Here is a 14,902-nt window from a genome sequence, read left to right as displayed (position 1 = left end):
CATGGCCGGGGCTCTCTGAGGAGCACTGTTTATCCCAGGAACCCGTGCGTCTGTGTGTTAAATAAGGCCAGGCAGGCGGGGAGTTTCCCAAAGACTAAGCTGAGCAAGGCCCCTGGGAGGGAGACTGCATTTGCACTTGCTGTGAGTCACATTTTCCTTTTTATTTCCCGTCCAGGCTCAACTGGATTACGCCATAAGGGCCAGGTGCGGCTGGGGGGACATTCCCCAATCGGCCACAAAGAGGCGGTCAAGGGCAACATCAACCCAGCTGGCCCAGTGCCAGCCTCATTTTCTGGAACCAGAGCTTCCCTTGGCTTTGCCAAGAAACTTCTCATTTCTCTCCTCTCCTCTTACTGTGTCCCTTTGTTTCTATCCAGGAGTAGTGAAAAATGGCAGGCCAAAAAGCCCCTCACAGGGAGGGCAGAATAAACAGGTCAGATGCATTTTTCAGCCTGCTGTGACAGCACACCGGCACTCTACAGCAAAGGATGCTGAGTAAAATGGAGCAATTTGCAGAAGCGTGGCCACACCATGCGAAAACACCCGCCACCCTCAGCCATTCCTTGGGCAAGCCGGCCCCAGCTCCTGCAGCCTCTCTGCCCCAAGGTTTGGTTCCTGAACCCAGCAAGTCTCAACCTGCACTGCCAACCATTCTTGGCTGCAGAGGAAATTCCTTCCTTTAAGACAAAAGATCCATTATGCGACAGTCAAAGTTCCCCCAGGTATGGGGGAAGGCGGACAGGCATTTATTCTTATCTTCGTTTTGGTTTGCAGAGCTGAGGTTATCTTTACAGAGACCTGAGCTCATTTCCTCCAAGCACAAAGGAGAAATCCCATTCCTTGCCTGGCTCCTAAGTGTGAGTGGAGTTCAGAAAGCACAAGTTTCAGGCCAGACATGCTGGCTTATGCCTATAATCCCAGCATTTTGTAAGGTTAAGGTGGGAGGATTACTTGAGTCCAGGAATTCCAGACCAGCCTGGGCAACATAGTGAGACCCCATCTCTACAAAAAATAAAAAATTAGCCAGGCGCCTGGGTGCGTGCCTGTAGTCCCATCTACTCTGAAGGCTGAGATGGGAGGATCCCTTGAACCTGGGAAGTCGAGGCTGTAGTGAATCATGATCATGCCATTGCACTCCAGCCTGGGTGACAGAGCAAAACTCTGTCTCAAGAAAAAAAAAAAAAAAAAAGAAAGAAAAACCACAAATTCCTTGAATCCACAAAGAAAGCCCCAGCCTGGTGACGGTGTGGAAGCCTGTGTCATCTTGACACTGTCTTGGCCCATGATGCTTCTTGGGTGTGTCCCTCCCCTGTGTGTCCTTGTCCCTTCATTTGTAAGATCATGTTAATGGGAACTGGAGCCCTGGACTTCCCACTGCTGCCATTTAATTAACTGTGTGAGCTCAAACAAGCAAACACACACATAAACAAAAAGCACATTTTCTGTGGTCTTCTCTCATTTATACAATGAGGATCCTAGATTACTAACCTAAGATCAAATTTTAATTTGATCTTAATTTGATCAAAATTTAATTTGACACAAAATTTAATGTTAAATATTAATATTGATAATACAAATAATAACAAAGTTGTAGGGTTTTTTTTTTTAGGACAGCTAGGACAATGTCTGAATTCAGTCTGCTCGGGTCATTATCTGCAGCAAAGGAAATAAAATCAGGGTACCTTCTCTCACATCAATCTTTTTCTTTCTTCTCCCAGCAAGGCATTTGCTCAATTTTACATGGCAGAGTTCAGCTGTCTTTTGCACGTGCTAGACTCTGAAGGCTTTTGCATGTTGACTCTTTTCCTGTCCCCTCTTATCCCCAAGCCCATCTGTTTGCAAACACAAGTACCCAAATCAGAACCTTAACATGGCAATGAAGCATAAGAAACATCTGCCCCCTTGACAGAGAGGTCCAAATCCCCACGACTTGTCCATTTTGTTAAAGCGCCAAAAAAAAAGCAATTAAAAAAGCAAAGCAAGATAGAAAGTGAACTTCCAATACAAAAAAAAAAAAAAGGAAATGATACGTGGTAAAATCATAAAAAGAATCCTTCTGCCTTTCAGAAAAGCTGTGCCCTACACACACCAAGCCCCTCTATCCTTTCACGCAGTAGTGGGAACAGCCTCGTGTTTATGGTTCTTGTGAACAGTCATGCAGATGTTAGCCACATTGTCCCTTTTTGTCATCTCCTCCACTGGACTACCAGACAGGTGCAGCAGGGCTGGTGGAAACCCACACCACTGGGTAAAAATGCCAACTGTCCTGGCTTCTGGGACTGGAGAGGAGGGTTGCAAGGTGAGAAGAGGATCATTCTACGGTCAGTTCCTCACAATTTCCTATAGAGCACTGGTCCCCAATTTTTTTTGGCACCAGGGACTGGTTTCATGAAAGACAGTTTTTCCATGGATGGCAGATGGTTTCGGAATGAAACTGCTCCATCTCAGATCATCATGCATTAGTTAGATTCTCATAAGGAGCATGCAACCTAGATCCCTCCCTCATGCAGTTCACAATAGGGTTCAGCTCCTATGAGAAGCTGATGCCACAGCTGATCTGACAGGAGGCGGAGCTCAGGCGGTAATGCTCGCTCATCCTCTGCTCACCTCTTGCTGTGTGGTCTGGTTCCTAACAGGCCACAGACTGGCACTGGTCCATAGCCTGGGGACTGGGGACTCCTGCTGTATAGTAGCAGGAACATAGGTAAAATACTACTAGCCTCTTGGCTTGAATTGCTAATCCCAACCACTTCTGAATGTGCCCAGCCTCAAAATCAGCTTGCACTTGACCTGATTACCCAGCAGGCAAATCCTCAATGCTTGATATTAAATCAATGAAGTTTCCCAGTACTAGAATATTTGCAAATCAAGATCAAATTAATGTTGAATGAAAGGGTATAGGTTCAGTAGTATAACAAGAAACGCATTCAGTAAGAAAGGGGCATCAGAAACTGCCTTCTAAAGCTTACCCAGAGATCTTTCTTTCGTCTGGTTGGTTGACCTCACCACGGGAAGGCTCGCGCGAGTCCGGCTGCCTCTGGAAAAAGGGGTTGGAGCATCCCCCTCAGACATGGCTTCCAAAGAATCAGCGGACGCCTCTGATAAATGCTCGACCGGGTCACCCAGACTGGGTGGTTGAGGACTGTGAGACAGTTTGGGGCTCCTTGTCTGCAAAATGCATTTTAAAGAAAGTGGGAAAATAGACTATTATTAATCATGTGGAAAATATGTCCAATGCCATTTCTATTAATCTGGAAAAATAATATGGCAAGGGGGAACAGTCCATCACAAGGGTTAGATAGAGAAAACTAACGACCCAGTGGGTCAAAGTATCAGTTGTGAAAATTACCGGAAAATAACATTGCCCTTAAGTGTTCCATTGTATTTATTTATTTATTTATTTATTGCCAGAGTGCAGTGGCATGATCTCGGCTCACTACAACCTCCACCTCCGGTGTTCAAGCAATTCTTGTGCCTCAGCCTCCTGAATAACTGGGACTACAGGTGTGCCCCAACATGCCCGGCTAGTTTTTGTATTTTTTAGCAGAGATGGGGTTTCACCATGATGACCAGGCTTTGAGTACTTTGAGTACTCTTGAACTCCTGACCTCAGGTGATCCGCCTGCCTCGGCGTCCCAAAGTGCTAGGATTATAGGCGTGACCCGCTGCACCTGGTCTCCATTAAGATTTTTATTGTTTGACTTATGTGGTGCATTTTGAACAGGGAGTTGAGGACAAGCCACATTATAAGAAAGTGATAGCAAAACAATTCCTTTTGCCCGACAAATTCTAACAGTGCTTTCACAACAGATGGGACTGTATACTCTTCTACGCACCCTAGATGGATGAGCTACTCATACCAGAGTAAATTGAACACAACTGGTCCTTCAGAGTCTCATACCAAGTCTGTTTCCACAATCAGTAAACTCACATTGCAAGGGAGATTTTTATTTTATTTTATTTTTTCTGAGGTGGCGTTTCATTCTTGTTGCTCAGACTGGAGTGCAATGGCGCCATCTTGGCTCACTGCAACCTCTGCCTCCTGGGTTCAAGCAATTCTCCTGCCTCAACCTCCCGAGTAGCTGGGATTACAGGCATGTGCCACCATGCCCAGCTAATTTTTGTATTTTTAGTAGAGATGGGGTTTTGCCACGTTGGCTAGGGTGGTCTCAAACTCCTGACTTCAGGTGATGCACCTGCCTCAGCCTCCCAAAGTGCTGGGATTCCAAGGTGCGAGCTACCATGCCTGGCCTTATTAATGATTTTTGAACAAGGTACCCTGACAATTCTTTAGCCAGTCCTGCCTTGAGGTTTGGGCTACAGATTTGTTTCAAGGATGCCCAAGTTGTGCCTGATACTCTAGCGGTACCCTTTGAGAATGGGACGAGCAGCTTCTTGCTAAAAGTACAAGACGACCCCTCTCAACAGAACCAATTGCATTATCCAGACAATCACACCTTCCTACATGCCTCTCAGGACCTTCCCATAGAGGAAAGCAGGGATAAGGTCAGTACCTTCCGCCCTGTGTTTCTTAAGGGATGTGGCTTCAAGGAGATGACTGGGTGTTCTACAGGAAACTCAGCAAAGATTACATGCCAATATCATGACCAGAAAGGACATGCATTAACAGTGAAATTGTCTCCTTTGGTTAATTTTTCTGTGCAAGTCCCCAAAGTGGTGCATTCCTAGATTTATTTTTTACAAAGTCTGCTTCTGTTATAGGGATCTGGCTTTGACACACATTACAAGTATTTGACCAGGAAAATTATCCCTAAATCACTGCCCAGTTCACCAAGATTTAGACAAATTCACGTGGTCCTCAGTGAAGTAGCTTCCTCCTTACTGTGCTCAGCAGAATATCAAGGTATGCTGTCCTCATTCCTGACATTTTTTTTTAAAGAAGGTAGATTCAGTTTAGCAAGATAGCCAAGAAATAATATTGCTTTAAGCAACATGGCTACATTTATAACCTCTGCGGTTTGGTCATCTTTATAGCTCATGGCAGAAACCATACATTTGATGAGTTGTCATTTTCCATTGCAGAAGGTAATAATCCTTGAAGAAAATCAAAATCAAATCTCTGTTTCTTGTTCAGGGTCATCGTAGTGGCAGGTAAGTAGAAAGATCAGAGATGCAGGGCTATATATTTTTTCTCCCCTCACTTCCTAAACATAGCTATTTAGCTCCAAATGTAAACTCCTCTTTCTGTTGTTATTCACGTTCTCACTGAAAACGATCACTACATATTAGCAGTCTCCTCACACACAGTACCCTCCCCTCTGATGCCAGCTTGCTGCTGAGACATCATTTAGTTCAGAGAAAAGACAATGGAAATCGCTGACACTTGTGCCAGATACCCTGTGATCTGATATGCTAGAAAAAAAAAAAAGTCAAAATAGCATTTTGGAACAGTGCTAGGCACCATGGGTAAAAGTGGACCAGAGATAAAAGTTCTTGAGCTCGTCAAGCATGTAAGGTCTACATGGGGGCAAAAGATAATATATATGCAATAGATGGACAGGAAGAATGAAGAGGCACATCACCCTGGGTGCAGAAGGAGTTTGGGGCAGTAACTGCTGAGTTTAAAGGGGCATCGGGGTAGGAGGAAGAGTGTAGGTGAGGGAGGTGGGAGGGTTGCTCTGAACTGGGCAATAAAGTGCAGGGCCACCCACTCCCAGCCTGGTCTTTCCTGATTGGACTGAACAGTAGTCACCTGATCTTAGCTGGATCAATCAAATTCTCACCCCTGGAAATGTCTTTCCTGATTGGGTCAAGAAGTAGCTACCTGAACTTAGCTGGTCCAATTAAATTCTCTCAATTGTAAATTTAGATCTGGGACAGAGGATCTATTAGTCAATGTCTACGGAGAACTTGAAACAACTTAGTTTTCAACTTGAAGCTGTGGTTAACGTGGGCAGGAAAAGTGAAACAGAAAAAAGTGCAGAGAAAAAAAATAAAGCCCGGATCTGTATTAAAAACCAGAGATGTGAGACCCCCACGATCTTCAGAGAGCACAAAAGATAAGACAGCAGCCATCTGGGGTCTCCTGGGCTTCCCACTTTCTGTTTCCAGTACACTGTGGGGTCCTTCCAATGAATTCCTTCAATTAATTCAATTTTTGTTCTTGCACTAGTTTGGGATAACTGTGCCTTGCAAGCAAACCACCACTGACCAACACCAATTCTAATGGTTCCTCCTGGCTAAGCTGCTAGGATGCTCACATATTCATATTAGTAAGAACCATGGAGAAAGCTAAACTCTCTGGAGCTTATTTCCATAATCATAGTTCCCATTATTTTATATTTCATAGATGAAAATTTCTAAAAAAATATTCCCCCCAAATTTATAAGGGGTTACAATACAAGGATGTTGATTTTATTTTGCAAAGTAAGAGGCATTAAAGAAATCTTACTCTCTGTGGTATCATTTTTTTTACCATAAGAAAGGAAAGATACTTTAATACCAAAAAAAGGGGAAGCAAACACAATTTCAGGTTTGATCTAGTGAAAAATTCTTTATGTTGGAGTTAGTGTTCTCATTTTGCCTCTGGTGAAAACTTTTCTCAGTCATGCATGGCCTACAGCTTGGTGTTTGAAGCTGCTACCCTAAGCTGCTGAGTGGAGAGCTATGCCTAACTGAGGAGGAAGCAGGAGATGGTGGGAATATTCTCTGAGCCACGTGAGCAGGACTGAAGGGTCTGTAAGACTGGATTTTCCTCCTTGCTCCATGGAGATCCATGACACCAATCTCCCTCTGTTTCCATCACAACCTTGTAAAGACTTCCCCAAATCATTAGGCAACCCCAAACCCGCAAACCCAAGTGGTAAGCCCTTTGGGGTCATGCATGAAGGGGGTGGTCTGTATAGTCAGGCCACCTGAACCCCACTTGTCCTTTCTACTCTTCTTCAAAGGGGTCTCTCTGTCACCAAGACATGCTGGTGTCATTGGCTCAATGCAGCTCTCTCCTCTTCTGCATCTGTGATTGACCCTATAGAAATATTCTCTTCCTAATGAAAGGATGAGGGAAGAAATAAAGGATGCAACATATCAGGTGCCTGCTGCTCTGTATCAAGTAACTGTCATGTGGTAATCTTATTTAATCTTCCCTGTAACCTCACACTACTGATTACCACTGAGAAAATAGAAAAAGCAGCTTGCCCTGAAACTCTACCAAATGAAAGGAGGAAAGATCACGTGTGGCACACTCCAGAGTTGACACCAGTGGTAAGATTGGTTGGTTGGTCATTCATTCATTCATTCAGTCAGTCAGACAGGGTCTCTATTGCCCAGGCTGGAGTGCAGTGGTAAGATTATGGCTCACTGCAGCCTTGATCTCCCAGGCTCAAGCGATCCTCCCACCTCAGCCTCCTGAGTAGCTGGGACTACAGGTGTGTACCATCGTGCCCAGCTAATTGTTTTAATTTGCAGCAGACGAGGTTTCACTTTGTTGACCAGGCTGGTCTCAAACTCCTAAGCTTAAGCGATCCTTTCATCTCAGTCTCCCAAAGTGCTAGGATTACAGGTGTGAGCCACTGCACCCTGCCTAAAATTTTTATTTAACCAGGAGTCTGGGAATGCTAGTTCTAGTTCAGCTCCTGCCAAAAACTGGTCCACATATAACCTCGTTGAGTCACAGCTATCTCATCTGTAAGGCCAGAGGTTGAGCTAGTTGGTGTCTCAGATCCCTTGCAGGACCAAAACTTTCTAACTCTAAGTACACATCATATAAGAAGAAAAGATCATGTCACCCAGAAAAACAGTTTACTGAGATTTCCTTCGAATTATTTATCCTATAGCACCTGCTCCATAGATATATGTAGCTAGGTAGTGCTAAGATCTGGCTTTCCGCATTTATGTCCTCAAGTGTATGCAACATAGTTGAACAGCATTAATTTTTAAAAGACGGTCATGATTTCATTTTAACATCATGAACAAATATTTGCTGAAATGTTCACCAAGTGCACTGTTCTGCGAGGGAGATCAGATTTATTCATATTCTTTGCAATGCTATTGGATTTGGAGATAACAAGAAAGATAAAAGAAAGTTAGAGCTAGAGGTATTGATGATGTATTTTTCATTCCCGTTTTCAGACCCTTAAACCCTAAATTGAAATGCCGAGGTCCAGAAAACGAACCTGCAAATGTAGCTTTACATAATATGTTAATTGCCAGGAACAGTGGGGTGTCTGGCTAGCCAAGGCATTCACTTTGCTTCAGATTACGTTCTATCGTGAAAAGAAAAATCAACATTGCCGTGATGAAGTTTTACTTCATCCTAATTAATGCCCAATTTGCCACAGGGTATTTGAAAATACAATGAAGTTTTCCACATGCAAATGTATTTGGAATGACTCATTCCTAGCACTCATTAAAGGACATGGTTAATTTAATCATGACATTCAGACACTTTAGCCCCATTTCTTTCACTTGTGAAACTTTCAACTCAAACCCAGTCAAAATTCTGATTTCAGTTGAAGAGAACATTCTAGTTGCTAGGTACTCTTCTTAAAAATTCCAGGAACAAAATATTAAATTAACAAATAAATCATCCACAGAATTTAGGTTTTCTCTACCATTCCTGCTTCACGGTACTCCAAAGGAAAATTAATAAACTCTCACTATGGAAGCTCTACGCTTCTAAATTTGCTTACAGAGTCCTTTTTACAAGCCACAGTGCAGTTGCCTTTTTCCCATTTTCTGCTCTCCTTCTAGTTTCCTGTCTTTAATGTCCATGCTGGGTTGAGGACTAACGGTGGGAAGGAAGACAGGGAGCTCCATCGGGCACACCTGGCTTCTATCTTACCTCCCATCCTTACATAAACCCATCCCTGGTGACAGCATCAGCTGAGGTCTTCTTCCTTCAGTTGGCCACCTGCCATTCTCTGGTGAGTCCTGTGACCAACAGCCAGGTGTATATTTCGAACAGCGAGCCCTGGGGTCAGGTACAGTGGCTCACACCTGTAATCCCAGAACTTTGGGAGGCCTAGGCAGGTGGATTGCTTGAGCCCAGGAGTTCGAGACCAGCATGGGCAACCTCGTGAGACTCTGTCTCTACAAAAAATTAAAAAATTAGCCAGGTGTGGTGCTGCACACGTGTAGTTCCAGCTACTGGGGAGGCTGAGGCAGGAGGATGGCTTGAGCCCGAGGCTGAAGCTGCAGTGAGCTAGGGTGACACCACTGCACATCAGCCTGGGAGAAAGAACAAGACTCCCATCTCTAAAAAATAACAGAAGAATACAAAATTTAAAAAAAGAACAGCAAGGCTTAGCTATGCATGTCTTCTTGGCAACTTCCCACGGCTTCTGTGGCTTATGGACAGAAAAGCAAAATCTGAGTGATATCTCCCCAGTGCCATTCTTGCAACTATGATCACTCTGGGTAATAGACTGAGACACCCATGATTCTAAAATACGACGGGTGGATGTGAGAACTGCAACACAAATGGAGAAGAGAACTGTAGTTAGTTTTATTATGATCTTGCAATTTTGGGGTGGGTCTGAATTTAAAGACTCAGAGAAATGGTGGTAGAGGAGAATAAATCAGCAGCTTTTGTTTTTAACAGAAACCTTGGGTGCAGGCACTAGAGGGTCCTGCTGTTAATCTACAGTACAATATACACACACACAAAATCGAGTGTTTAGTGGACATCTGGATGCTGGATGTGAGCAGTCTGTGGATACATGCCAGGATGACTAGTAACCAGGAACTTCTGGGCCTTACAATAAGATAGATCTATATTCACTAACCACATTTTAATGCCAACTTCCAACGGTGCATATCTGAGATTCTCATGTTTCTCCTAGCTTAAGTTGAGGTCTGATAATTAGTATTTCTCTTCCCTGACTTGGACAAAGGGGAAGCATTTCTCTAGGATTTATTTTGATGAAATATCCTTGATACACTCAGTTTATATCCTGTTTCTTCAACGCTAATATTTCAACACTTTTCTCCCTTTTCCATCCAAAGAGTACCCAGACATTATTCATGATTTTCACCTGTGAAAACAGAATGGCATTTGTTCTGGATGGAAATCAGACGATTCAGCAGTTGGGCAAAGTACAACTGCATCTTTTGTTTCCACATTTTCCTTCTCTGTGTGTATTATTTCATTATCAGATTGGAAAGATGAAAGGGCAGTGATACCCACTACCCGCTGCCCACGGGCAGCTCATATGGAGCCAGCCACAGTCATCCCTGCACTGAGGCATCCACTGTGTGGAGCGAAGTGAGCCAGGCAGGACCCCTCTGCCAACCCACTGTCACCATGCAAAGCCCCCTGCCCTCCTACAGCTGCAAACAAACAAATGACAAGGACACCTCTGTGCAGAAAAGGGCTCTTCCTCATTGTTTAAAGAAGCACCACACTATGCAAATACTCTCCATAGAGTATTATCTGTGTGTCAGATTCATCTTCTGAGGTATTGTTAATTTACCTTGTCCTTGTGGTTGTCAGAAACAACAAAAAATTTATGGAACTTCTATTGCTAGCCATCGCCTCCTGGGAAACTTCCAAGCCTTTAAGTTCCAAGGTCTTCCCACAGGGAAGGGTTGTTAATGGTATCCCCACGCTACAGAGGCCACTCTGAAGACTCCCTCCCTAAATTGGGGTTAGAAGGTAAAGGTATCTGGAAAAGAAGTCTGGACTTGCCTCCAGAAGGGGAAAGGAGGAAGTTCCTAATTGCGCAGGAAGAGGGGAGTGGATGACTTCCCAGAGCCAAGAAGAGGGTGGCAGTTTTGGTGTCAGTGGTGGCGATGGTGCTCTTCAAATTGGGAAGACCTGTATTCCATTTGCAAGAAGTGACCCACAACTGGGAGGATGGATGTGTGACATGCTTAGAGTGGGTGGAATCAGGTGCTCACACTTAGGATACTTGGCAAAGGTCCCCATAAACCTGGATGCAAACAGGCTGCACGGAAAGCAATTCGCTATGAGTCCCAGGAGACTCAGAGGCCCTGGCCTGGTTTTATTGGATTGGACAAGCTCCTCAAGATTTCCTTATGACTCCAAGTGAGGGGAAAATGCTTCCCCTTAATATGATGAGGATGAATTTCTCAATAATTGCTGAAGCCGGGATAGATCAGCTTGATTTGGGAAAATTAAGAAAAGTGGTAGTTCTTGTACTGGAGTGTCAGGAAGCAAATCTGTACATATTACATCTTTAATAGAATAAGTAAATCTTGAAACAATTTGGAAGTCTGGTTAACAAATTACGATGTCTGTGTACTCTAGAGTACTACACAATCATAGTAAAGGTGTTTTAATGGAATTTTGGGGTATAATTTAGTAATTGGACACAATAGAGCCAAATACGAGCATTAGTTTTCTTTTGATAAAACATTCTTTTTAAATAATTTCACCTTTTATTTTAGATTTAGATTTATTTTAGCGTGCAGGTTTGTTACATGGGTATATTGCAAAATGCTGAGGTCTGGGGTACAATTGATCCCGTCACCCAGGCAGTGAGCATGAAACTGACCCAACAGTCCCATAGATTATTTTTTTTTGATAAACTGAAAAAGAAACTGTTCTAGTCTCAAAGCTGGAAACTAGTATTTGTTTTATCTGAGTTCCTTCCTCAGGAAACACCTTTAGGCCTCTCAAAAAAGTATCAAAGAACTGAAACTCACCAGATCACCACACCAGATGCCACACCCCTCATTCATCATGATTGTTTCCTTGCGCCTTCTCAGTTGTTGTTTTCTTATGTGTTCTTAACGTTTCTTTCCTGCTATATAAACCCCTAGTTCTAGTCAGTCAAGGAGATGGAGGTGAGACTGAGCTTCTGTCTCCTTGGCTGCAGCACCCGACCAAAGCCTTCTTCCTTGGCAATACTTGTCTCAGTGATTGGTTCTCTGTTTGGTGAGCAGCAGAACCTAGACCAAACCCCCGGTGTTTTTGTAACAAGCGTAGTATCCAATGGGTTTTCAACCCTTGCTCTCCTCCTGCCTCCCCGCTCCAGGAGTCCCCAGTGTCTATTGTTGCCATCTTTATACCCATGTGTACCCAAGGTTTAGCTCTCACTTATTAAGCGAGAACATGCTGCATTGGGTTTTCTGTTCTGCATTAGTTTGCTTAGGATAAGAGTGACACACTTTCTTTATTTCTCCAAAATAAGAATATGTTGTTTTTACAAATCAGAGAATTACTAAATAGGCATGATATTTTTAAAGAATAGATCAGAGGAAGGGAACTTTCCCATAAAACATTTAGAATCCAGAAGGATTCCTGTCTATGGTGACCTGAATGTATTCATGCCCATTCCTGTCTTCTCTTGTGTATTCTGTATGATTGGATTCTAGGTTTGAGAACTTGTCATTAGAGATGGCCCCTGAAACGACAACACAAATGCACGGGGAAAACACGGGAAGGGAAACGCGTTTTCATTTTCATGCCATGCAATATTTGGCAAGAATCCAGAATTGTAAGAACTTCCAATTCTACAAAACGATACAGTTAAGAAAAGCGCCAAGGCCATCAAATCAATTTCAGACATGCAGATTGCATTCCACCTTTTAAAGAGACAGACTTCCACATCTGTAGTTCTGATACCATTATAGTAATTTAATTTAAAGGCTCTTAAAATTTGATTCTAGGTAAATTTGGAATTTTAGCAATTTTCTATGATCCCAGAGATATTTTCTACCTTTCAACCCTTCATAGTTTGTAGATGATACAGTATTCTTTTTTTTTCCCCTTGAAGAGGTTTGGTTCCACCTAGAGGAGCTGCTAAATCTGTTGCCTTGCAGAGGAGACAGGGTTTCTTATCAGATCAGAAGGCAGGGTGGCCTTTTTAACTCCAGGATTAGACATCAACCTGCCACCTGTCTGCCTTGTGGCCTACCTGTAACATGACATAAACTCTACTGAAATACCACCTCAGATTGACTGCTCTCTGACTCCTCCCCAAAGCCAGAATGAGACAAAAGCTATTTAAAGAAAATAAAGCCTAGCTCAACTATGATCTCCATTTAGCATCCTTCTACCAAGTTAGAAAATTAGATCATCGGTAAGTTCCAAGTCTGGATCTCATTAACTCAGACTTTCACCCCTTTCAGAAATACGTTCATGCAATTTTTATTCAGTGATGTGTTTTCTTCTTTTCGTTTTGCCAATACAAAATTAAAAGCCTGGACTAGGTGTGGTGGCTTACACCTATAATTGCAGCACTCTGAGAGGCTGAGGCAGGAGGATAAATGAAGCCAGGAGTTTGAGACCAACCTCGGCAACATCCCATCTCTACAAAAAACAAACATAAAAATTAGCCAGGAGTCGTGGTGCACACCTGTAGTCCCAGCTACTCGTGAGGCTGAGGTGGGAGGATCCCTTGAACCTGGCAGTTCAAGGCTGCAGTGAGCTATGCAGTGATCATGCCACTGTACTCCAGCCTGCGTCACACAGCAAGATCCTGTCTCTAAAAAAAACAAAAGCCACATGAAGAATACTGCTGTTTACTTGTTGGTCCTGCCTACTATGCTGATCAGTGTACCTTTTATAAAGGCATGAACAATGTTTCTTTTAGAATTTGAAACAAAGAATATGATTTTGCTTCCTGAAGGATTAATAAGTATTACCTTGTCATATGTAAAATATCATGTATGTCAGGAAGCTTGAAAGTAAATTTAATGTCCAAGCTAATCATAGTACCTATATTTTAAAATTTGCTTCCTCTTCTTACGAGATTTTGCCTTTTGATTTTCAGTGTATCTACCTTAGGGTAGATGTCTTTTTTTTTTTTTTTTTTTTTTTTTGAGACAGTCTCGCTCTGTTGCCCAGGCTGGAGTGCAGTGGCGTGATCTTGGCTCACTGCAAGCTCTGCCTCCTGGGTTCACACCATTCTCCTGCCTCAGCCTCCCGAGTAGCTGGGACTACAGGCGCCCGCCATCACGCCTGGCTAAGTTTTTATATTTTTAGTAGAGATGGGGTTTCACCGTGTTAGCCAGGATGGTCTCGATTTCCTGACCTTGTGATCTACCCGCCTCGGCCTCCCAAAGTGCTGGGATTACAGGCGTGAGCCACCTTGGCCAGCCAGGTAGATGTCTTTTTATTGCAAGTTGCCTTGAATACAACAATTAATTTATTCTTTCTCTCCTCTCTTTCTGAAACAAGAAAAGTAATGCCTTATCAACAAGCAAAATGTTGAACAGGCTTTGGCTGCCAAAATCCTCATTGGTTGAAGTCTGAGCAAGACTGCAGATGCTTTTGTAATTCAGAAAGTCAGGAATGCACTTTAAAAGGCTATAGGATAAAAGGTGTCTGTGTGAGGATTGCTGTTATTATACTGATAAAAGGAAAGAAACCTGCTTGTAGCCTTTGAAATCTCAAGTAAAATACAACCAGCAAAACATGGTGCTAAGTACACATCTTAGAAGGCCTTCTGAACAAAAGCCATTTTTAAGCTCATCTCTGCAACCTAGGCTTCAGTGCTTTATGGAGACGATGTGGGATCCCAAGCCACGGAATCATACCCCTAAAACTTAATTGCATTGTTGCCAAACCAAAGAGGCTTTCCTTGCTAGCAAAGGCCCTCACCCTCAGTGAGGGTATGGGCTGTGCCATGGGAGAGCTTATGATGTCCTCATCACCCCACAGTGGAGAAGGCCACAGGGAACTGGGCAAGAGGGACTCTTGTGGGTTTCTGGGGTCACCAAGGCTCAGAGCTTATGGCCAGACCCTCCCCATACATCCTGGGAATAGCGTTCACTATTAATTTCAAACACTTTCCCCCTCCCGCCAGTCCAAAACAACCACCACTACCACCTGCCCAATTTAACTGGAATGATTTTCAAATGAAAACACACACACACACACACATACACACACATAGTGAAAGTTCTAACCAGCTTTCTGCACCAAAGATTCTGATTTTCCTCTAGTCCTGCTCTAGGAAAGTATACCAGTGTT

At 43.4% G+C, this 14,902-nt stretch overlaps 1 protein-coding gene across 12 annotated transcripts in view; it reads right to left on the bottom strand.

Annotated features, from left to right (window-relative positions):
• Positions 1–14,902, bottom strand: part of KIAA1217 (KIAA1217 ortholog) — a 342,128-nt gene that overhangs the window by 163,809 nt on the left and 163,417 nt on the right. For all 12 annotated transcript variants that reach the window (XM_004049166.5, XM_055351996.2, XM_055351994.2 and 9 more), the window contains one exon: positions 2,970–3,168. In XM_004049166.5, the coding sequence (XP_004049214.2) occupies positions 2,970–3,168 (199 nt within the window). The remainder of the gene's footprint in view (positions 1–2,969; positions 3,169–14,902) is intronic.

The sequence above is a fragment of the Gorilla gorilla genome, chromosome 8, assembly GCF_029281585.2.
Source record: "Gorilla gorilla gorilla isolate KB3781 chromosome 8, NHGRI_mGorGor1-v2.1_pri, whole genome shotgun sequence".
Taxonomy (NCBI): Eukaryota; Metazoa; Chordata; class Mammalia; order Primates; family Hominidae; genus Gorilla; species Gorilla gorilla.
Note: the sequence above shows the minus strand (reverse complement) of the source record. Positions and strands in the feature narration are given on the sequence as shown.